The 24099-nt window shown below is 41.3% G+C and overlaps 2 protein-coding genes across 2 annotated transcripts in view; both read right to left on the bottom strand.

Annotated features, from left to right (window-relative positions):
- Positions 1-5: 5 nt before the first annotated feature.
- tube1 (tubulin, epsilon 1) lies at positions 6-9982 on the bottom strand. The gene is made up of 12 exons (XM_030047764.1): positions 9817-9982; positions 8996-9069; positions 7874-7926; positions 7688-7745; positions 7181-7296; positions 5887-6008; positions 5042-5229; positions 4730-4902; positions 3698-3838; positions 2197-2337; positions 1355-1529; positions 6-488 (listed from the first exon to the last, which is right to left on the bottom strand). The coding sequence occupies exons 1-12, from the start codon at positions 9839-9841 to the stop codon at positions 330-332; spliced, it is 1425 nt and encodes a 474-aa protein (XP_029903624.1). The 5' UTR covers positions 9842-9982; the 3' UTR covers positions 6-329.
- Positions 9983-11144: 1162 nt separating this feature from the next.
- lama4 (laminin, alpha 4) overlaps positions 11145-24099 on the bottom strand; it is a 33483-nt gene continuing 20528 nt past the window's right edge. The window contains exons 19-40 of the mRNA XM_030047654.1: positions 23912-24097; positions 23532-23671; positions 23265-23429; positions 22182-22327; positions 21842-22004; positions 21161-21294; positions 20878-21049; positions 20375-20506; positions 20106-20248; positions 18403-18532; positions 17926-18063; positions 17495-17628; positions 16555-16719; positions 15847-16000; positions 15280-15473; positions 14945-15134; positions 14632-14787; positions 14037-14196; positions 13313-13443; positions 13077-13170; positions 11856-11975; positions 11145-11760 (exon numbers count right to left, since the gene is read on the bottom strand). Of these exons, the coding sequence (XP_029903514.1) occupies positions 11615-11760; positions 11856-11975; positions 13077-13170; positions 13313-13443; positions 14037-14196; positions 14632-14787; positions 14945-15134; positions 15280-15473; positions 15847-16000; positions 16555-16719; positions 17495-17628; positions 17926-18063; positions 18403-18532; positions 20106-20248; positions 20375-20506; positions 20878-21049; positions 21161-21294; positions 21842-22004; positions 22182-22327; positions 23265-23429; positions 23532-23671; positions 23912-24097 (3293 nt within the window). The 3' untranslated portion in view covers positions 11145-11614. The remainder of the gene's footprint in view (positions 11761-11855; positions 11976-13076; positions 13171-13312; positions 13444-14036; positions 14197-14631; positions 14788-14944; positions 15135-15279; positions 15474-15846; positions 16001-16554; positions 16720-17494; positions 17629-17925; positions 18064-18402; positions 18533-20105; positions 20249-20374; positions 20507-20877; positions 21050-21160; positions 21295-21841; positions 22005-22181; positions 22328-23264; positions 23430-23531; positions 23672-23911; positions 24098-24099) is intronic.

The following is a 24099-nucleotide window of genomic DNA, read 5'->3' as shown; positions in this document are numbered from 1 at the left end:
ATGATGTACAGAATAATTTAAACTGCTTCAGTATTTTCTCTGCTTTCATTCATTTCAATACCATCTGTTGCCTTTCGTCACTTTTACATATTGATCCTGTTTTGTTTTATTTTATTAAATTATTTTTCAGACAGAAAAAAAACATTCTGAATCAGATCACAACTTAAAGTCAATGCTGATAAATAACTTAAAATACAGAAATATACACACATGTTTTGGTTGTGAGAGGTCCTTTTTGAAAAAATAATGAATACTTCATATTAGGAGACAACCAGACAGGCACAGAGAAAGACAACAAAGAAACAGGCGCACGTAAACACAGCAGACCTTCATGTGGCAATGGTGAGTCTGGGAGCATCGGGCATCAGTCTCCCCTTGGTGGCATCCAGATGATGATACTCCTCAATCAGTGAGCTGAGCGAGGCCATGGCATCTGTGAAGCAGCTCTGCTCCATCCCCTCGACATGGAGGTAGTGATGTAAGTGAGCCTAAAAATGAAAAAAGATAACCCAAGAAATGATGGGAATGCATAGAAAATTCACTGTAGATGTGAGCCAAGTATTTCAATGGATAATATGAACGGGAAACCAGTCAGTGATTCTTTATAGAGAGCATATGACAAAACTACCTTACATGCAAAAACAAAAAACAGAGGTTCTTACCTCTAAGTCATACTACCAATGGATTAACGTATTCTGGTGCAATTTCAATAAGAAAATGACTAGATAGCAACTTTGAATATGTATAGAGGTATAAAAACAAGATTGAGGATAACACTGAAGGTAAAGTGTGTTTACTTGCTGTTCAAGAGTGAAAATGATGTTTCCATATTCCAATTTAACCTTTAATTGACCTCAAAGACCAAGGATAAAAAAGAAAGGAATCATGCCATTTTGGTTTCTGAAACGCTGAGACGGCTTAAATTTAACCTAAAAATCTGGCCACCACTGAATAGATAAGACATGCTGGCATTATGTTTCCAGCCACTAAAATAGAGTCATTCAGCATGACATGCACACTGATTTGAAAACAACTGCCTCTCTGCTAGAAAAACAAAAGAAAAAAAGAAGGCAGCTTTATTTATTTTGTGGAGGAACTGAACATTGATGCTGCCAATTTTTTTGCAATAAGCAGGCTAGTGTGTGTAAAGCCCTTTAATTATTTAACTGAACAATGCCATCCGGAGGTGACAGCTATCAATAAATAAATAATTTTCTTTGTGAAAATTGTGTAATTTTGTGATTCGGTGTGTATGTAAAATATAGAGACATGCTTCAAATGGACATGCACTGTGCATCCTAAGAAAAGACAATCAGCCAGTGGCCTGACCACACAGGAAGATGGAGAAACGAACCTTCTTCCTGTAGAGCTTGTTGAAGCGGTCTCGAAGATCTATGAACGTGGGTTTCACACAGGTGTTGTTGGCCAGGGCGAGCAGGGAGTGGGAGTGACCCACAGGTGGCACCGAGCACAGGCCCGTCTTCCAGCCCTCTTGGCTCCAGGAAACAAAGGGCAGCGAGGGCTTAAGTCTGGAGCAGACAGGAAAGATCAACATTACCACACTTAATGATAAAAAGATAGCATTTACTAAAACCAATTAATGAGGCAGCTTGTTGCTGGTGGCACCTCTCATTTTGAATGAAGAATACTATAAATTCTGTTTGTAAATGCCAGTACTTGTGCCTACACTGTGACCTAATGAAAAAAGGAAACAACAGATTAAAATTTAAAAGTCAAAGTTGACTAAGATGAAATTACTATTTGTTTATGTAAAATTATGTAACACCAACAGCAAAATACTGCTGCAATACAAGCCCAGTGAGTGAATCTGCCAAGAGGCATATTTTGGTGGACAATATTTTTCTCCTAATTTACACCACAGTCACGCATAAATATGTGCTCTCATGCCAGCTCATGTTTCAGTTTCTCCTGACAACGTGCCACATGAAAACAAGGTCTGCAGGGAGAGCGGTGAAGTGAGAGACAGGAGAGGTTCTAGCTGAAAGGGCCAGTCATGAATCATGGCTGTCGCTTAAGAAAAAACACACCCCATGCTGAATGGGCGTACTATTTGAGAGAGCGATGAGGAAGGTCATCCTTGGGGCCCATGAGTGTGGGCGTACTGGCATGTCTGGCAGCTTGAGGCCAACCGGCAGCTTTGGTGATATTGACTGAGCAGGAGGACAGAGCTCTGACCTCTCAATGTTCCTGCGGAGGTCAGACACCTGAACGTTGCCTCTAACCATGAGGGCGCATGCCAGATACAGGCTGTGTTTTGGGTCGGCTCGGATTAGCTGGTGGTCTTTGCTGAAGGCATCGCTGAACATCTGATCCAGTCTGGAGGGCACAGTGAGACGGGACAGCTCAGTGACAGCGTACCATAAAATTTCACAAGATGTTACATCATGGTTACAAAGAAGTGCTTAGTATGGCAAATATTTTGTACTACCAGGGCTGCATGATTATTTTAATTATCAATGAATCTATTGATTATTTTTTTCATTTAGGCAAAAGTCCAAAAGTTTTTAATTTAGAAAAAAGTCAAATGAGGTTTAAAATTGCTTACTTAGTCTTAACAGCAGCCAAAAACCTTTTAGGTTTTCATTTTATATTGATAAAAAAATTTTTTACAAAACCAGCAAATTTCAACATTTGTGATGCTGTAACCATCAAATGTTTGACTTTTTCACTTGATAAATGATTAAAACAGTTGGTCAACTGTCAATTTTTGGTCAAGTGACTAACGTGTTAAGTCATCATATCAGAATTACATAGTATTACATAGTTGTACATCGTCATTAGTGTCTAACATCTTATGTCACTTGTTTGTTGGGAAGAAATGCAGTGTTCAAGTTCATTTTTAATGGCTGCTTAGAAATCCTTCCGCTGGCTATTAGTGACTTTTGAAATCTCTCAGAGAGATTTCAGGGTCTTACCTGTATTATAATGTGGAAAGTATGTGAGAGGGCAGAATGTTTTTTTAACCTTTATTTAGGAAAATTTTGCTCAGTAGTCAAGCTACTTCTCGGCACCGCCCTGTTTCACACTGATACAGTTACACACATTCACAAACGGGAATTACCCAGCAGAACTACAGTCTTATAGTGTTAACCACTGAGCAGTTGCCCTGGAGCATTTCACGGTCAAGTGGCTCACACAAGGGTACCTTCATGAACAGTTGTTGGGGAAAGAGGCTGACTTTGTTGCATTTGCAAAGCTTACTGCTCTTGTTTAAATAACGGTTCTGATCACAAGTGGATAATACATAACTTAATGCTATATGTATAAATTAAAACCAGAAACTACAGTTCCTCTTAAACTGATGGCTTTTATAATTCCTGTGTGGAAATTTATTAGTGCACATGCACACATGTTGCCCAACAAAGCTAGCACTCCTATTTTTTAGTGAAATGCCTATTCTTTCTTTTGAATGTTATGAAGGAATTGGCCAACTCTGTGCATCCATAATATTTCTGTCTTGTTTCATAGGTCTGTGCTATATTCTGTGCATTACTAATACGTGAGGCCAGTAAGATTAATGACAAGGAAGCTCCTGCCTTGTCACTCACCAGTCCAGTCAACATAAGTCTCATGTGCAGGGGTTGGTGGGGATATGCAAGCTCAAAAGCCTAAGCTCTGTGGAAGTAAAAACAACTGTGAGGTAAAAAATAGCTGCACAGACAGCTAGACAGCAGACCTTCGGGTGGGGACATTGACATCTGCCAGAGTGTAGAGAGGAGTCAGGCTCGGCACCAGATAGTGTAAACGAGGAAAGGGGACCAGGTTCATAGCGATCTCATTCAGATCCATATTAAGTGAGCCTTCAAAACGAGCTGAGCTGCAACACAATGAAAACATAACAACACATAAAGGTGATGGTGACAAGTTAAAGCGGAACTGAGATAGCAGAAAAGATGACTTTATTGTTGCTAACTGCTGCAAAAAAATACATTGCCTTAAAGATTTGCCCATGTATCATCATGACCAGAACACATCCTTACACTTCAAACTACCTGAAAACTTCCACCTCAGACCAGACATAATATCTGACAATCCACTTAAGTGCTTTAGAAATGGTAGGTGGTACTGCAATACGCCATTACGCAGTCAGTTCTCTGAGGGAAAGCTGTGGTTCCTCACAAGTATCTGTTAACTGCCTTTGATCTAGTAATAAACAAATGTTTGAACTACACTAGAAAGCCGGGGGATAGATTGGCAATCATTTACTAGTGCAAAGATACAACTATCTTCAGTCTACAAACAAGGAGGTGCAGGTAGAAACCATGCTTGGGCTGAGATATTATGAAACATGAGTAGTTTGTGCAGCCTTGTTTCAAGAGGTTACAACAGACAAGCAAAGGATGTTGAAGAGGAAAAGGAAAGCTATTGAAATTATCTTCCCCCTTGATTTTCACCACTGCTTTTAATTAAGCATTAATTCATATTTTGAGTACACTAGCGCCAGACCAAAACTATTCTTTCACTTTGTTTTGTCAGGAGGAGTCTTTCCTTGTGTTATTGCTCCTTCTGCATGCAATAAAAATAACGACTTCATTAGCATACAGCAGCGATGCAGTCAAGAAAAAAAAGAGACAAGACTGCACAGGAAAACAAGGCAAAAGCTTCAAAAACTTGGAAGCAGTGGTAAAATCAGTCTGCATACATTATGCAGAAGGCCTCTATTCCCACAGTAGAAAGGGGTTTTCATAAGTGCTGCATTGTACTATACCTGGTAATATTGAGCAACAGGTTGGCCACAATATTATTCATGGCATCAAAGGGTTTCTCGGCCCCACTGAGCCCACCCTGGCCAGAGATGATGGCACTGTCTCTCTTGATCACTGACCCTGGCTTTCCACCTTGAGACATGTGCTTGATCTTGTTCACAATGTCGACCAGTGACTGGAAGAGGGGGTGCATGACAAATCACTGAGTCAGGAAGTCACTTGTAAACAGTAAGCATGTCGATGTGTTCAAACTTGAAGCGAAACACTAGTGGAAGAGAGAGAGTAATGGGTGGTGTTTTTACAAAAGCACAAACCTGATTGTCCACAGGCAGGACACAGTCGGCGTGCTCTGTGAGCTCTCTCATGGCCAGGACACTGTTGTAGGGGGAGGTGATGACATCATCCTCAGCAGACGGATAGATGGAGGTGACAATTCGACACACGTCAGGGAACTCCTCCTCCAGCAGGCTCAAAACTCGGGTCCCCAAGCCCGAGCCCGTACCTCACAGTAGCAAAGGAAACTTGATATTTTTTCTTGTTGTGGCAAGCACAAAAGTCACATAGTTCGCTGCCCACTTTCGCTAATTTAAGGATCAAATAAATACTTAGGATAAGTTAGTACCTCTGAATGATGGCTGGTTACCTGCCAAAGTCAATGGCTTAGTAGTCACATTTAGGAGGATTTACAGCCAAAACTTGCTAGAAGTGTTAATTTCAGAAACCCTTCACAATGCAGAGACTGTTTTGGTAAGAGGATCAGGAGAGAGGATTTTTTTTTCAGTTACACTATGTTAATAATTAATGTCAACAACTGAAAACAATTATTCCTGCTACCCAGGTGGGTGCCAACCTTTCTTCACCCTCTGATGAAATAATTACTTTTTAGTTAATCTTTTGAAGGTAGTGCCAATATGTACAGCATTTGAGTTACACTATAATACATGGATGTTTCGCAAATACGTCTTTTGATCAGCTTAATGCATTTAGACAAGGACTGACAGTATTGTCACCTCTGTAAGTCTAAGATTTAATATGTTTTTGTATCTACTAGGCATGCAAAAAAATCCTAAAGCTCTGATATGTAATCAGATGGGACTTTTTTCTGTGCTTTCGCAGAAGCATACAGGAAAACAGAGTCAAACTGTTTTTTGTTCTTTACCTCCTCCCATAGAGTGAATGAGGAAGAAGCACTGCAGACAGTCGCAATGTTCTGCTGCCCTCCGCAGCTTATCCACTATCTGCTCCCTGTAAGCTGAACCATAAGTCAAGTGCCCAACCGCCCTGGATGGGAAAGACAGAAGACAGTTGAAAGGCTCACATGCAAAACAATGCCTTACTGTGTTAAACTATAGGCTGGGGGCCAGGATGGATCACAGATCAGTTTCTGATAAGCACAAACATGATGAGAGGTAACACTTTTTAATGAACCTCAAAACCAGAATGGCAGAATAATTTTCTCTTTTGAGATAATAAAAAATGACTGTTAAGCTGTCTCGTCAATGAAGTCTATTTGAAACACAGAACTGCTTTTTGCATGGACTTAATTAACATTTCCAAAAAGTGAAAACGAATCCAGAAAAAGAAAAAAAATGGGACCTGTATTTGTTTAGAAACTGAGTTAGTGCTTGTGGAAAAAAGGTAACCATACATCTTCTGCATACCTTATGTGATGAAATAATACAAAGTGATGAGTCTCGTCAGCACTTAATGTCAAAGTTCCTTGCATATGTTTACAAACACTTCAGAGTTAAGGGCCAAATAAGGCCACTGAGGGCCACTGAATTGAAAAAGATAAAGATGTTGATAAGTATGGCTGCAACGTAAGACATCCGAACCACATGTCCCCCTGCCTGCTGTGATCTGTTCTTTAAATATGTTGCAAATTCCACCCCCAGTGTGTGTCCAACAATTCTGCTGGAGAAGCATGTCACTGCCAGGAGGCACCGCTTCTTCCTACAATGCCTGTCAGGCCAAGGGAACCCCAGCATGGTAAAGTTCACACCACTTCTCTCAGGCAGCATTACTTGACCTTTAACCCAATTTTAGATTGCGGGTGTTTGTCTCCGGACCCAAAATGTTTTGGTTTTTAGGGCTATTGTGGAGGCTCATTATAAAGCATTTACTGAAAGGTTTAGGCTATTAAGCAACTTATTTTCCTCAGCATATGTCACATTCTTGGGAAACTGGAATGCAGTGGTGGTTAACAGGGCAGATGTCATGACAGTCAAACAAAAACCTCTTTCTACAGATTAATTCGACCCGGCATTTCAGTTTTTCAGTCACTCTTTCAGATCCCAGCTGGATATCTTAACACTTATATACAACTTGAACTCGCTGTGATGTAATGGCGCAGACTGAATGATTGTAAAACAGGAGGTTTCACAATCGCCTTTGCGGGCCACGTGGGCACGTGAATTCACAACTTGGCACCCTGGGGGCGGTATGTCTCTTACCAGTTGTTGCCTGAACCAGACACGTCTGTAAGGAGCTGGGTGCTATCAAACACCTCTCGTAACGGGCCCTGCAGGATCTCATTCACCACACCCTCCTCCATGTCCACCAGCACCGCCTGTGTATAACAAAAAATCCTCTTAAGAGGTTGTGAAGCCACCCGTATTGTGGTACGACTGTACACTGTGGACACACCTTTGACCCATACTGATTTTATAACTCCCAATCCTAACATGAAGTCACAGATGCCTAACCCTCACCTTGACCCCCAACTCTAAAATAAGACTTTCCCTGCTGTGAGGACCAGAAAAAAAACACGTCCTCTCAAGCTGTTTTCATGTAATTGGACTTCTGGACATTACAAGTAAAGCTAAACCTGGCTTGTACACACACACACACACACACACACACACACACACACACACACACACACACACACACACACACACCGTGACTAAAGGAGAGACCACATTAATCAAGCAAGCCAATCAATCACAAGCAGTATTTACCCTGGCCTTCAGATAGTGGATTCTCCCACCGATCTCACAGGCTCCCCCATCACTGTTCCTGGAAAAGCACACACAGGGCACGGCTTAAAAAAGGACTCCGTTTGGACCGCCGAAGAATAGGCACATTTTTCAACCCACGCAGCAGTTATGGGATAGTGGATAGTGCATCAAAGGAGGTGCGATTACCGTGAATCCACGTTCCGGAAAAAGCTGCTCAGGGCCTCATCATACACTCCTTTCTGAAACAGAAAAAAAACCACAGGATGTTACAAATGCCTTTGAAGAGGCGATTGGTAATAAACATGTAATTGTCAACGGAGCACGACTTCCTTCACCGTTTTAACACAACTGGGAGACTCTTATTACAGGGTATTCGTGATAACTGGTAAGTTTATAGCTCCTAGGTATATCTGTGTGTGCCTTTTACACTAAGGAACCATTGAGGAAAAGTCAATTACAATGGCATCAAGTGCGGATAAAATCTGATAGAACAGCATTCAACAATATAAGACACAGAAAGATAAGATTTGTAATAGAATTGTAATAGAATGTAAAATTTGAGTAAGACACTATAAAACAACATTCATTGTAACATAAATTAATACTATAATAAACATTATCACATCAACCAAATGAAAAATAAAAACAACAATAAAATATTCCTTTATTTTCACTTTCTTGATTAAAATGTAAAGTGGCATGAAAGTTCCCAACACATTTTTACATTTACAAACATGTATGTGTCCAATCTGATGTGTTTGTTGCTGTTTTTTCATATATATACATATATGATGCAAATTCCACTCCCAGTGTTCATAACAGCAAGATTATGGACATGCGATCAGTATAGTACAAAATTTTTTGTTCAACTATGCAACAACATTTCTGCAGTTTAAGGACACAGAGTTTGATCAATAAAGTACCTTTTACTTAGGTAGTTTTTGGACAAAATAATTTACTTTGAAAATCTGATACCTCTGATCAATATCAGCTTCCAAAAACTTCCCAGCAGCACTGAGTGCCTCTGAACACTCTGGCTGTCAGTACAAGTTCACTGCATGAATTGATGGTATTTAGGCAACTTTTTAACTGGAAATTTGTTATGTATGAGGAAGGTGTTGTCTGATATGGATGATTTGTCTCACACTGTATCCTAAAATAACTGGAATTCTTTCAAAACATTATCTTCTGTTTATTATCTTGAATGCTCTGAATGTATTTTTATTCACACAGCTTGTACTATTGCTTGTATTGTCTAAATACATAAGTAGATACAGTTTCCATATTGCGTGTGGTTTTTGCACTCACTTTGTTGACATGAGCGTGTTCTCTCAAGGCGAGATCCCAAAACCTGCAGCCAACCTGGTTGCCACACTGTCCCACTGCAGAACACAGGTTTGACATTGTGGTCAACGTTAAGTATGCATGTGTTTATTTTTGCAACAACAATAATAACAATAATAATGATAACAATAGTCTTTATTTATATAGCACATTTAAAAACAGAATTTACAAAGTGCTTTGACAGACACAGCAAAGCAGAGATAATCAGTCAGAAAGCAAAATAACAACAGAAAGCTGCACAGAAAGCCAAAAAAAATTAATTAAATAAATAAAGAAAGAAAGAAAGAAAGAAAGAAAGGTAAAATCAAGGTAGGGTTAAAACAGGAAAACAAATTATGGAAAACCAAAACAGAAGGATGTTGAAAAATAAATACTGTAAAAGAGATAAGAGGAAGTAGAAAAGTAGAAAAACATATGATAACAATAATAAGAAGAAAACAAGGAAATGAACTAATACTACAAGACTAAATGCAATAATAAATAAAACAAAACAAAGTAAAGAGCAATACAACAACAAACAACACAATAAAACAAGAAGACGACATGAAATAAAGGGAAGCCTATAGAAATGGGTTTTCAGGAGTTATTTAGAAGAAGTTATTGATTCTGCAAGTCAAGTTAGTTATGGAAATACACTTATTTTGTGCAATAACACCATTATTTAAGAGAATATTTCACTGCAGTGTGACAGTCCAACACAAAGTCCCAGTCAGCTGAGTGTTGCTGTCACAGGTTAGCCGCTTAGCTAACGGCTCCTCAGTCGGTGTTGTTCTGACATTACTCACCCTGGACAACCACTGACTGCGTCATGGCGGCAGCAGCAGCTCAGACAACAAGTTTATAACTCCGACTAAAGCAACACACCGACATTTGAATACAACCTGCTGGTCAAAAACGACAAAAAAGAAAAGAAAGCTGTTTGAGCTCCGCGCCTTAGCTGTGTTTGGTCGAGTGCTGATGACGTTTTGTCATGGAAACAGTAATGAATCTGTTTTCCTAGGATAGCGAAGGCGTGAGCTATTTGACTTACATTCATTCTGCACAGCCTTTACCTAATCTTAGCCGTAACCAGTTTGTACCTAATCCTAACCATAATCCTAACCTTATTCCAACATTAACGCTAATCTTAAGCAAATAAGATCAAAATTAAAAGATGACTTTGTCATCCTAGGGAAAAAAGCAAACAACATGGTAACTTCAGTAGGCTGCGTCTGTCATTCGACGCACAGTTGGAGTTTTACAAATTCTCTTTTGGCCTTTTTTAGCTTCAGCAAAAATAATTATTATAAATTCATGCAGTCAACATATTCCCACTTGAACAGTTAAAGCCACATACACAGTTATCTACACTAGATAGATGATGTATACTACCAGAAGTGAAAAAAAAATTAATGTCTCTCAAGTATAAAGTTTTTTTTGCTCATTTTACTCAAGCATAAGCTACGAAATATGGGTAATTGGCAGTAAAAACTTTGATCTGTAAAATGAAAACCACAGGAAAATAAGATTGTTAATCCCGAAAGGTTTTGTTTGTTGATGGTTTACAGTCATTCGCTTTATTTATCTTTGGTGCGAATGTAAACGAAGGCGGAAGTAGCCGTCAGTTCAGTCTCACGCTCCGTTTTTTCTTCTTCGTCATCCTCCTCTCATCCTCCTCCATCAATTTGGACCACTTTCTTTCTTTCTTTCTTTCTTTCTTTTTTACTTGAACACACTACTTCATACGCAGTAGATGGCAGTGTTGACGTAAAAATATCCAAGATGCAACATTACCGAAAAAATGAACAACGGCAGCGGCATTAAAGCGTAGTTTTTACAACTCATTTCACAACTATTTCATTGATTCAGGTAAATAACAGAACTAAAGGCAGTTTTTCCAGGTGTGAGATCCTGTTTAGGGGTCCCTGGTGGTAAAAAGCAATTACATATAACTTGAAATAAATAATAAAACAGTTTTGGCTTACTCTGTCAGCATTATCAACCCTTAAAAGTGCATCAGCACAACACAAAATAAAGAATTTATTCCTTTTATCATTTGGTAACACAACACTGCAAATATATCCTATATATAAAAAAGTACATTTATAAATATAAATGAAACGCCATGCTCATATTGGGTGTAAAAGATCATTTATTCATCAGAAGAAAACCGTACAAAAGAGAGAGAAAAAAAGTTTTGAACATAAAGTTGTACAAAAATGTGCCAGTGGGATTACAAAGTGAGGTGGCAGGACCCAGAATGCTTTCAGTGGAGGCAGAGACGCTCTTACATCAAAAATCTCTAAAATATTACCCATGTCCCTCTGAGTGGGAATGGGATTCCTGGATATTATAAGAACAAATGAACATTTTACAGCTGATAGAAAGTGTAGAGAAAACAAATATTACTGAGTGGGATTTGGTTGTATTCCTGGGACATTTTATGGAGAACCGGAGAGATTAAAAAACAAACATGTGAAGAACGGTGAAAAGAATGACAATACCTCTGTTTTTATGGTTATGTCTCATGAAAAGAGAGATTTTTAATGAAAGGAGCAGTGTGTTTGGTCAGTGCTGTGAAGCTGGGGATGCTGATAGATGTGTTTATGCTGCTGGACAGGATCCCACACTGACCGCTCCACTGACCAGAGCAGCTTTACTGAGGCTCACTTGGCTCTTGTTGATGGTCAGGTTCCTCATGCAGCCCACATAGGCCTTCCTGGTGGGAATGCGCTCTGGGAGGAAAGGGTCTGAGGGGAGAAAGAGGTCCATTTATGTTTTCAAAAGCATTTCAGGTATGAGAAGTGGCGCTGAAAGTAGACAGCGGTCGGCCTGAACCACTCACCTGGAGCTCCACCGATGAACACAGGGCTTGTGATATCTGCTGAACTGGGGCTCAACGGCCCCACCACATGGTTGACTTCAGAGTCTACATCCAGCTGCACAACACTGGCATCCCGGATCACTGCGATCAAGCGAGACAGAATACATTTAACTCGGTGAAAAACCACCTCTATGAATCTCATCAACGTAATCACGCTGTAAATAATGGCTGCGTTTTCTGAATGAAACCAAGACCCTGCCGCCTGAGTCCTTGCAATATCGTATGTTTTTTTGTTTTTTTTCAGCTTTTCACAACTCTGGTCTTTCATCAATCTTAACTAAAACCCACAGGACATTTTTTTTTTTAATTCTTGTGGAGACTCCTAGGTTTTCAAAGTTACCAAATATGTCCCACTGAATTACAGGGAAATGTGTCTTAGATGATGTGCAAAAATCTGGATATTTTCTTTTTCATGTTAAGGTGCAGCCGTACAACTATGGCATGTCCACTGATGTGAAGAACAAAGGTTTCAAAAACTGTAGCTATTTCTTTTTAAGATTATTGTTTGGCATTTTCTGCTTTATTTGACCGTCACAGTGGAGAAAGACAGGAAAGGCGGGGGAGAGAGGGAGGGGATGACATGCAGCAAATGGCCTGAGGTCGGATTCAAACCCAGGACGCTGCTGCGATCAGGACTCAGCTTTAAAACGTGGTACTCGCTCTTACCAGGTGAGCTATCAGGACCCAAAACGGAAGCCATTTCTGTTAGAGTGGAGTTGCTTCCTGTTAAAAGTGTGCATGCAGCCAGTGAGTCGGACCGATGGTGAATGAATGTGCAGGCCAGTCGTGCACAGGTGCTTGGGCATGTGGCATTTTCCAGAAATGGTTTATTTAAGTTTTTGTTTTGTTTTGTTTTTTTTAAGTAAAAGCACATTGATTAAGGGCGCACTCAATAGACAAATGAAGAGTGAAGACTTGGAAAACACTGCATGAAAATTTCGAGAATTTGAAACAGACCCTTTCATGCCCTTACAGCTGCTGGTTCTTAAAGTTGCTGATTAACTCCATTCTGATAGAAATAGCTTCAGTTTTTGGACTCTTCATTCTCCACGAGGCATGTAACTAAAAACTTTTTTCCTCAGATATTCATGACAACTCGGTGTGTTTAAATTATGTAGTTTGTGGATGAAATATTCCTTTAATTTTAGTTGATAAAAATTAGCATGACGTGGGGATGCTCACCGGTAATTTTGTGCCAGCTCCCGGTGCACAGACCCTGTTGTGGAGAAACCTGTGTGAAGAACTCCCGAACTCCATTGTTCACGAGGACCATTACCTGCAAAGACATATCAACGTTACACCATCTGGAATCATATTTACACTTTTGAATGGAATAAAGGTTTTAGTGTCTCCAATATAAACACTGAAGATGTGTAGTGTTGCAGAATAAGTGATCAGCGTGTGTGGCAATGACTTACCGTCCCTTGATGCATGTACATTGTGAGATAGTCCTTCTCTGATGTGTGCACATGCAGTAGCACGCCTGATGCCACACGAGGGCGCACCTCCACCACCAGCTCAAACCTCAGCCCCAGTTTAAATGTGTCATCTTAGGAAGGAAGAGGAGAGAAGAGAGAGGAGGATGAAATAAGTGCTGAGTGCCTCATCCATTCTGGACTATTAAGTGATGGTTAATCGGCCGTGTGTGTCTGTGCCGTGTGTGTATGTGAGTTCGAGGCGACTGCACTGCAATAAGGTGTGAAATTACTCTTCTCATTCAACAGCTGCAATTCAGTTCCCAAGGCTTTGGGTCCCTCAACTTTTCCCCTCGCCTCTCCTTTCCTCCAGCAGGGAGGCATTTTCACCACAGTTGCACTGGGGGTATCGTGTTCTCCCGGCCTAACCAAAGTCTCTCTTTGCATTCAGAATGGTGAAAGACCAAGGGCTTTGTACATTTTCCAAAGGGAAATCTAATGAGCCATGTAATATAACAGATGCACAGCCTCCATACAGCTGTGCATCCTGCCAAAATGTACACAGTGTTACCTTGTGGGTAAATGATTACTCAAAATCAGCACGTTATAAACTTTTGATTTATACGTAATGTGGAACTCTTTAGTCCTAGTTTGAAGCCAGAGTAAAGTCATGTCTTTCCCCTGTTTACCATTAAGCAACCACTAAAAAAACTGAGCTGCAACTTACCGAGAATGACATATCCTCCTTCCTCTGAGAAGTACGTTCCCTCCTCAGAGATTCCCTCAAAGCACGGAGTGACCCCAAATGTCTCTGCTGTGGAGGACAGCCACTGTCCATCAAGCTGGAGGTTCTTCACACAGCCAGTAAAGCTGTACGCAGAGTTTCTCTGAAAGGAAACACAGAGAGGTGCATATTAGAGGCATCAATAAGCAGTATACAGTCCCGATCACAAAAATGACAGGAAGAAGGACTTTAATAACAAAGGATGCCGTCCTGTAGTGTTCAAAGCAGGAACGGGTCAAAGCGTTAGTTTCCGGCTTCCCTGCTTTCTGTGGGAACAGTGTCTCAGTGGAGGAGCTGGATCTATCCCAGACCATGACCATATATGTGCCGGAAAATACCAGAGGGTTGTAAATTACAAGGATTAAAAATATTTTACTCTCTATGTAAGGATTTGCTGTTTTATTCAGAGCTACAGAGTTTGTTATTTTCTTATGTGTCTCTAATAATCCCTGTTCCCTGTTATGCTAAAAATTTTCCACATATACTCCACCGCTTAAATTGCTTTTAGCTTCGGTCTAACAGTTCCTGTGTGGCATACCTGAATATTCTTCAGGGCCCTCCCCGGAGGAACGCCGCCCACGTAGAGGGGGCTGCTGACATGCCAGGAGAGGTTGCTTCCCTGAGCTCTATCTTCCAGCACCGTGAGCCCATCAATTATTAATCGCCCCATATTCCCATCGCGGATAAAAATAACCTTCAGCAGTAGGAGAGAGGTGGTTGTCACTGCACAAGTGAGGCTATGTTGAAAATATTGACACAAAGCTAAACATGTACGCATGCATTAAGTCATGAATGGTGCCAGATGTGCTAGAAATGTACTTTGTTCAGATCGAATAAGTTGGATAACTTACGTCATGCCATTTTCCGTCATTATATTTCTCATGGCTTTTGATTTTGACTCTTTGGTCAGCTACATTGAAGGTATATATCAGCTTCCCGTGGGCCAAGAAAAGGGCCATGAAGTTGTCCTCTTGTTCATCGGATACATAAAAGATGAGGCCAAAGGACGACTGGGTCTTCAGGGACAGGGAGAAGTGGGACCTGGGGAAAGGAATGTGCATCTAGTCAGGCGTGCGCAAAGACATGAGGAAAACCCTTGAAAGAACCTTAAGTACATGTGGAGAGTGGGGCTTTTAAGCAGACTTGACCTTGAGGTTATATCCAAAGAGTTCTTCCCCAGACTTACCTTTCAGAAAGGGATTCTGGGAGCTCTGTGTACTGCTGCCGGCTGTTGGCAGTGCCGCCGTAGTGGTAAGCTTGACGGGTAGCTCGGGGACTTGAAGACAGGTAGCAGGGAGTAACATCTGCTTCTGATGGCTCTTCATCGTCACTTTTGAGTCCCATCAGGCCCAGAGGGAGGCTGGGCATATCTCTGCTCACCTTTGTGAGAAAGCAGACATCAAACATTTACTGGGTGGCAGGAATGCCCAATGGTTAGACAGACAATTCTGCAACCATAAAGACAAACACTGGGTTCTGTTGAAGTGTCTTTACATAATACACACCACAAACTCTACGCTATACCAGCTCATTTTATCGTAAGGTGCTCTGGGAAGGAGCTTCACCTAACTGCCTGACTTATGAATTTAGATGGGTATGCAAGCTTTTGTGCAATAGGTTTCAATGCCCATGAAAATTATGCAGTTTTGATTATGCATTCAGTATATTCATGGTCTTTCTCCAGCAATGACCTCTAGAAATGCAAATGCTTCGTGCAAACAAATCTGGTCCAACAAAACTCCTTTAGTTTTACCTTCCTCGACTGGCTCTGTTTGGGTCTGGAAGTGTTTTCTCTGTACTTTGACAGCAGAGCGGCAGGGGGTCGCTCCACCGGGCAGTCCTGCAGAGAAGTCTGGACCTTCTCTGTGTACCGCTGAAAGTCCTCGGGCTCAATGTCCCGATCTTGTCTGGAGAAACAGAGAGAGAGAGAGAGAGAGAGAGAGAGGGAGGGAGGTAGAGGCAGACACAGAGAAAGTGAGAGGGGAGAGAGGAAGCGGCGCCAAAAAATGTAGGAGCTGCAGAGACACACTCTCAACACACAACCGAGTCTCCATGGCAACAAACTCCATGTCCTCAACCACTCAGCTCACAGCTCTATTTGTGAGTCTGGTTCTCTTCCTCACATAGACAGAGAGAAAGAGAAAAAGACCTCCACACTAAGCAGTGATCAGAGCCAAATCCCCAATTCGAAAGCCTCGACTGCTGCAGTCTGGAGAGATATTAAAAACACACAATTCGCTGACCCAGTTGGTTTCATAACTCAGCGATTAACAAAAACAATCTCACCAACAACATCATTCATTGACCATAATAATAACACATGACCATAATAACATGACCCTAATAATAAACCTTCATATTTCTGTCACTTTGGGCTACAGGACCATTTGGCCCAAGGTAACCTGCTGTTCTCTCCTGTTTTGAGACTTTGTGAATATCAGGTATGATGTAATCAGTTTACCTGTTGATGTATGCATAACTGATGCAGCCGGTGAAGTTCTTGAAGCTGCTGTGTGGAGACCCTCCAAAGTAGAAAGTCTTCAGATTTGGACCTGATGAGGATGTTGCGGCAGATTGTGGACGTTTCTTCTCTTGCTTGTCTTTGTCGTCCACCACCAGTGAATACCTTGAATGGACAATTCAACCGGTCAGTCATTTAAAAATTTAAGAAATGTGTCGTGGTGGCACATTTAAATAATGTTCCAATGGCACACGCACATATTGTCCCACCCTCCTAACGACTTTGCGACCTGGCAACCCTCTTTTTTTTTTTACTTCCAAGCTCTTTTACTTCCACCATTGTTTGTCAGGATTGGTGGACAGATAGGTTTGTTGAACATTCAGCACTGGCAATAATTTGTTTTTTCCAAGTTCTCACTAGTCTGATTCCTTTATTTAAGGTCTACTTTTTTATGTATGCCACAGAGAGAGGAGAAAGATGATACATAAGCTGAATCAAAACCCCCCAAACAGCAAGTACATGCTATAGATCCAACTGCAACCAGAACACTGGTTGCAGTTTAACAATGCAGTCTAATGTATTAAGGTGGGACTTGGCTGCCACCCAGGGAAACAAGATAAATAAAAAAAGAGTGTGCTCAGTAGAGTGCAGATCTCCTCCTGGTGTGTTGTCTTACCTTGACGTGCAAGATGTGCCTAAAACCTTTTTTCTGCCTACTGGGAGAAGGGGAAATATGGGGGCACTGCCTGTGTATTTCCCCTTCTCTGGTGCTTGGACTTATGCAAAAAAATTGCTGATGAGAAGTCCTTGATCATATACTCATAAATGAGCACAAAAAATATAGTCGTATGCAAGATTAGCTGTGGACAGATACACACACGAACAGATACACGAGACCAAATAGGAGATAAAAAAATTTGCACATTAAAAAAATCCTTACTTCTGATTGTTGATTGAGGCCACCAAAAAGTGGTTCCTTCCATCGTTGTACTGCTTCTTATGCGATTTGACTTTTGTTCCTCTGGCGTTCAGCACCACTGCTCCATTGTCCAGCGAGATGGTAAACTCATTAGACTGAAGAAGAGAAGAGAGAAGGAATTTAGTCTTATTATTCAGAGACAAAGTGAGGTCTTTCAAATATAGGAATCTTTTTCCTAAATGCAAAAAAAATCCATTACTCCATAAAATATCCAATCAATTAAATTCTTAAACCGACTGAAACTGCACTGAAAGCAAAGGAAACAGTTTCTCTAGACTGGTGGTTATTTTCACTTGGTTCAAGAAAACTAACACTTTAAAACTCAGTAGAAGATCATATGCCTTATGAACATGGACAATTTTAATTTCTTTAGATATGAACGTCTGTGTTACCCCCTCATTGTGGTAGAACATGAGTCCGCCGGGCTGCAGTGTTCGGAAGTTGAATCCTCCCTCAAAGGTGCTGAAGGGTGAAATCTTTGCTGTGGATCCCAGGTAGCTCTCTCCAGAGAAGTAGGCTTTATGGGACATCTGTCAGCAATCAAAACATAATGTCACTCTTATCTCCTGTATCGCTTCTCACTCTCTTTTCAGCTCACGTTTCTCTGATCTTCCAACGGGAATATCGATTGAGGCAGGTGAAAGCTGTTGAACTAGAACAACCAATTATTTTCTCTCAACAGAGAACGAGAGGCACTGGGAAAAAGTTTTGTGTGTGTATGTGTGTGTGGACGTGCATTTGGATGTGTGTGCTATTTTTGTTTCACCTAGTTTCTAGGAATGGTACTGAGTATTTCGTGTAGATTTCAGAGGGATCTACTCATTGCATTGTCGCCAGGAGTGTGTGACGTTATGGAAGAAAGGGCTTACAAAAGACTCCTCAGGGCAGCCGCTGCTGATGCCAATGGTGCCGGGCTCCTCCAGCAGGTTGAAGTCTTTCTTCTGGAACTGGAAGCCCTTCACACAGCCTCTCAGGCCCACGACAGAGGACAGCTCAGGCCTGTGGTGAGGCACAAACAGTGGTAGAAAAATGATCCTCATCTTTTACATAAGTAATAGTAACAATAGCATACTGGAATCCTGCATTCCTAATGTTAACTAAGCAAACTATAGAAGCATCAGCACTAAATTTTTGATGTCTTGATCTCTAAGAAGTATTTTAATGTTGTAGCTCTAACTGCTCTTTATCCAGTTGGCTAGTTTACACTTTAATAATGCATCACATTTGATGTTTTGCATGTAAAAGCTTATTCTGCAAAATTACTAGCCACAGACATGCTTGGTCTAAAGTCTGTGAAGAGCCCAACCACAAGTGGGCATGGCCGTGTGTCAACTATCTTGGTGGTAGCTACATGCTGAGTCTGAGGGGAGTTTTGGAGAAATTTGGAGAAAAAAAAAAAATAATAATGTGAGTTAATATGCTGTTCCTAAGCACAGGACAAACTTTGCTTGTGTGTTGTTACATGAACTCATTATGTTACTTTTCTGTTACACCATGCCCTCTTTTGCCTCAAGTTAAAGTTAATCAGGTCTTCCTTGGCCCATGACAAACCTGGTCAAAGATTTGTGATGATGATAAGCTCTGTTCAGAAGTTTTGAGCCTTTTTTGATGGTTTGCCACAGCCAATATCACGCCCCCTTCTGGCTGAGGAGTGTGAAAAGCTAGGGTTCCTTTGAAAGTCTGATTAACCTTTCCAAATTTGGTGAAACCCAAGCATTTGTTGGAAGGGATGCCATTGTGTGAGCAAATGTGTGGCTGATATATTTAGTGACTTTCCAACTCTGGGCATAAATACACATGAGTGTAAAATCCAAGTAAACACTTTTAGTGTTTTCCCTTCTTCAGTCTATACCAATCACAAAGAAAGACATGTAGATGAGGAGAAGCAGATGCAGAAACAGAGAAGCTTTGAGAAAAAACAGGTGTGAATTGTGCAAAAGGGGCTGCAAATCAATACCATGATGTTGTCTCTAATATTTAGTGTGTATCATCTGTATCCTGTGGTGAATTTACCTCCAGGAAAGGCATGAATGTAAACAAATTGGCTGTATTTCATGGCCACTGGCAGTCATCCACTATTGATATTTTAAAAATGTGTTTCAAAGCAATAGGCAAGATTTCTGTATAATAATAATAATACACCTTTCTTGTCAACCTGGTGTTCTGGTGTTGATCACTGGTGTTCAGTTTTCATGTCACATAGGAAGTGAGGAATCAAAACTTATGAATGAAATCCAAACTTTCTCCATAGCAGCAGTGCGCGGAGCTGCGGAGAAAACTGGATTCATCAAAGATGGCTCAACCTGCAGCCAAAAGATTTATTTTCACCATCTCTTCCCCTACCGGCCACCAGGAAGAAGAAATGTAGGTCAGATTATTAACTTCAAAATTTCACAAGTTCAAACACTTGTCCCCTGCTGCCATTTAAGGCGCCGGAGTGTGACGCCCCGTTGGGCAGCTTGGGATGGCTTGGTCTGGGATCATGAATATTTTTTACACATGGGAGAGTTAAATGTAGATCCTGTTCCCGTTGGTGTGCGAGGTCATGTTTGGTTGCAGGGGTACAACTCACCTGGACTTGAGGATGTCAGATGGGGCTCCGCCAATATAGATATCCGAGAAGGGCAGAGTAGTTTTCTGATTCTCCATAGATTTAACATGGCTCTTGTCCACCAACAGGATAACCTTCTTGGACTGATGATAAATCACTGACACCTGTGCAAACGGCCCAGCACATGCAGCTATGATAAATACAGTCTGCGAGGGCAACATCATTTATTCAAGAGCTCAGAGTAATCGCTGGAATGGTTCAGCCAGCACAATGAGAGGAAATAAATTTACCTCGTGATACCGGGCGTCATTAATTTGCAGTTTGGGTACATTACTCTCCATGAGTATAGGCCCACTGCTGAACCCAAAGTCGTACATTAGCCGCAGGAAGCCATTCTTTAATTCCAACAGGAAGAATTTATCCTGAAAAGAAGAGGGTATAACTGACATTACATATATATCACCAATCACTGAATACCAAATACACCTATGCATCTCAATAATTTATTAGCACCTTTAGAAAGCGTGAAATGATGTAAAGATATATGGAAAAGGCTGATCATATTACTTGAGCCTTGATATCAGGTTCTTAGTTTTGGGTGAAATAAATGTTCACATTGAAACTATATAAGCCACGGTCTGCTGCCTTTGCTGTGATAGGTAAGCCCAAAGTGAAAAATTAATTTACAGAACTTATACTAATAGGTACATTTAGCAAAAGTGGATAAACTTGATAAACTTTTAGCTTCAGGTTAAGGATAACCCGGGTGAAGGATGTTTATTTTTAGACTCACCGCATTGACCATGAGGAAAAGCACACCGTCATTTGCAACCGTTCGCACAGCAATGTCAAATCTTGTGACAACACCAAACTTCCCCCTCCTCTCTATATTATTGATGAGTGCGTAGCCCGTTCCATCAAACAGGTAGCTGGTGATACGGCTCTGGGAGAACGCCAGCTTGTACCTGAGAGCAAAAGGGGGAAATGTGATTCTTTTAAACAACAGTCCGTCCCATGAAATTAGGGTGTTTGCTGTAATGTAATGCAGTTTTCATTGCATCAGAATCTCGGGATACCTGGGGCAAGGTGTTGATGCAACCACGTCCATTTTGTGAGTCTCTTTGAAATTGTACAGGCTGATGACATCATTGTTCAATGAAGCCAACTCGATGCAGCCCACAAAGGGAGCAAGACTCAGAGGAGGTGGGAGCTACATAAAAAAAAAAGTATACAATGTCAGTGTCTTGATTTGGGAAAAAGCAGTTGATTATTTAGGACCATTTATATTATTTAGAGTTATCTGTAATTTGTAAAATGTTGACTGAATCTGAGGCTGATTGATATGGGAATCTCAACCCTTTGCACTGCAATAAAATATTCATTTTAACAAGCAATTTAGTGTAACACTTGGTATTAAAATCCTGTTTTCTTGCAACAAGTGAAAAAAACATGACAGTGACTTTGCGATAATCCCACATTTCTGAATCTAATCAACTTGTTTCCCAAATTTCCTTAGATCAAGCGTCATTTTCTTGATTCTAGAAGGCTGATTGATCTGCCTTTTTTTTTTTTTTTTTTTTTGCCTTGTTTCAACATATTTATACCAGTTCCCAGAAAAATACTTGAAAAAAGTGAAACTGCACTGAAAGGAAGTGGGAAGTTATCTCCTTCCACTTATTGAAAGAAAAATACTTTAATACTGAATATGATAATAAATGGCTGATGGATGTTATTTTGTATGGAGGTAGATGCATTACCCTGACATCAGCCGGGACGCCACCAACAAAGAACACTATGTCCTTCGGGTCGATATCGAACAGCGAGTCGGAGCCCAAAGCCTCTCCTTTCTGGATGAATTTCTGCTCGTCAGTGGAGCTCTGACTGGGAACGGTCAGGAAGAGTTTTCCATGTCTGCCCAGCCTGCCACCAGGGAGCACAAAGGAGCAAGAATAACCAAAGTCATTTCACCACCGGCTGTGCAGACGATTGTCAGAGGTGAATGGACACACACACACGGTGAATAATCATGCATTCGACCTTGAGACTAGCAGTAGAGATGTTTAATTCCCAAAGGATAAGCTCATTACTACACAGCACCTCTCTACTTTGATGTAGTTGAACACTGGGGGCCACTGGCTGACTGGCTTTGAACCCAGCGGGATCTCGACGTCTTCACCTCCGAGGTTGTAGACGTACACCAGGTTGTCATTCTTGATGGCCAGTCCCATGTAGTCTTTCCTGCCCTGGAGGAGTGGAGGAGACAGCAGACAAGGTCATGATCTAGTGCAGAAAAACTTCAGCAAAATCTGTTTCTTTTGCAACTTGTCATCTTTTGTATTTCTGTAATTTTACAATGGTTCTACATTCAGATTTGAGCTTTCTGGAAGAGATAGATGATATACAACATTTTGTTCAGCATCTTAACTGGAACTGAAATATAGCGTTAAAAAAGTGTGAACATCCTTTTTGATTACAAATACTGGGTATTATGAGATATTACTACAAACTGTGTAGTCGCACACAAACATCACTGCATAGATTACAGTGGCAGTGAAATCACCAGGGTGAAGTGCCATTAAGGAGAACAGAGAGGCCCCACATTGGGAAGCGGTACTGTTTCTATGCCCTGGTGGGTGGGGGCTAATGGTATTTATGTAAATGATCCGCAACTTTGAAGGCGCACACACACATACACACACACACTATTGTCACAGGCGTCTCTTGGAGACCTTTTGCCTTTTGAAAAAGGCAACTGTTCGCTTTCAAAGGCTTTTATTCCTGCTCTCATGATCACAACAAACTATTCATCTCCACAAGCTGCTCCCTTTCTTTTATGTCTGCCCTTGTCCTCTGGGTCCAAGTTTGTGAAGTTTTTAGCAGCAGATCTGGGCCATGAACACACTCCACACCCCTTCTCCCCAGTCCTTACTTCAAAGTACCTATCCTATAGATACATGCAGCGCGGAAGGGCCAAGCTGGATAAACACGTTAGGGGGTTGCACACTTTAGATTTTTGGTGAGCCAAATCTAAACATCTAGTATGTACCCTCCAGGCTCCCAGCTGTGTCTACCTAAGCTTTAACTCGAAGTCACAGATCCCATCTGTATGCATTTTGCTGCGACCACTTTGCATTCTCCCTGATAAGCATTTGTTTCCCCCTTTTCCCTTGGATTCCTCACATTTCTGTCTCCCAGGTAGAGGATGAAGCGGTCCTCGATGGGATCCTTGTCGGGATCCACTCGGATGAACAAGCTGATGGAGGTCACTGTCTTCAGGTCTTCCAGGTTGGTGTGAGGATGAACCTCCACTGAAGACTGACCATCGAACTTCATGGACACTTGGACCTGAGGACGATCAAAAAGTAGACAATAACACTTTAGCTTATGATCAAATCTGTACTTAACAAGAAAAATCATTCTGTTGAGAGTTAAAGGTGATGCACTAACCTTCCTGGCTACACTCCTAGCTTGGGCTATGAGCTCCCGGATCCTCAAGATGTTGGTGGTGACATTGTTGACTGGCTTCTTCTCCTCTACCACCTTCAGCTTGTCCAGCAGCTCAGGAACGAGCACGTTCAAGTTGTCCACTGCAAACCGAACCGACAGACAAGAAGACAAAGATTTAAACATAATGCATACATGAGGAAACTGGAGGAGGTGCCACTGTGTGAATATGCCCTTTTTGAGTGACCATTACTTTACCAAGACATGATCATTTTGAAACCCTCTAGAAGATCTTAGTTCACCTCACTTTATTTCAACTTTTTCTAGCGAACATGGCTTCCCCATGGACGAACTAAAATATCCAAGATGTGTGTTTGAGGTACCTGCTTCCCCAGCCGACAGGACAGCCCGCTCATAGTCTGTAGCTGAGTATTCATTATTCCTCATGTTGTTGGCCCACTCCTCCACCTTGGTGCTGATGGGGGTGATGGTTTGTAGGACCTCTGACGAGCGGTTCCGGGTTCCTTCGGCCACCTCCTGGGTGAACTCCAGGCGTTTCGGTGTCCTGTCT

The sequence above is a fragment of the Myripristis murdjan genome, chromosome 24 (assembly GCF_902150065.1).
Source record: "Myripristis murdjan chromosome 24, fMyrMur1.1, whole genome shotgun sequence".
Lineage (NCBI taxonomy): Eukaryota > Metazoa > Chordata > Actinopteri > Holocentriformes > Holocentridae > Myripristis > Myripristis murdjan.
This window is presented reverse-complemented; position numbering and strand designations above follow the sequence as displayed.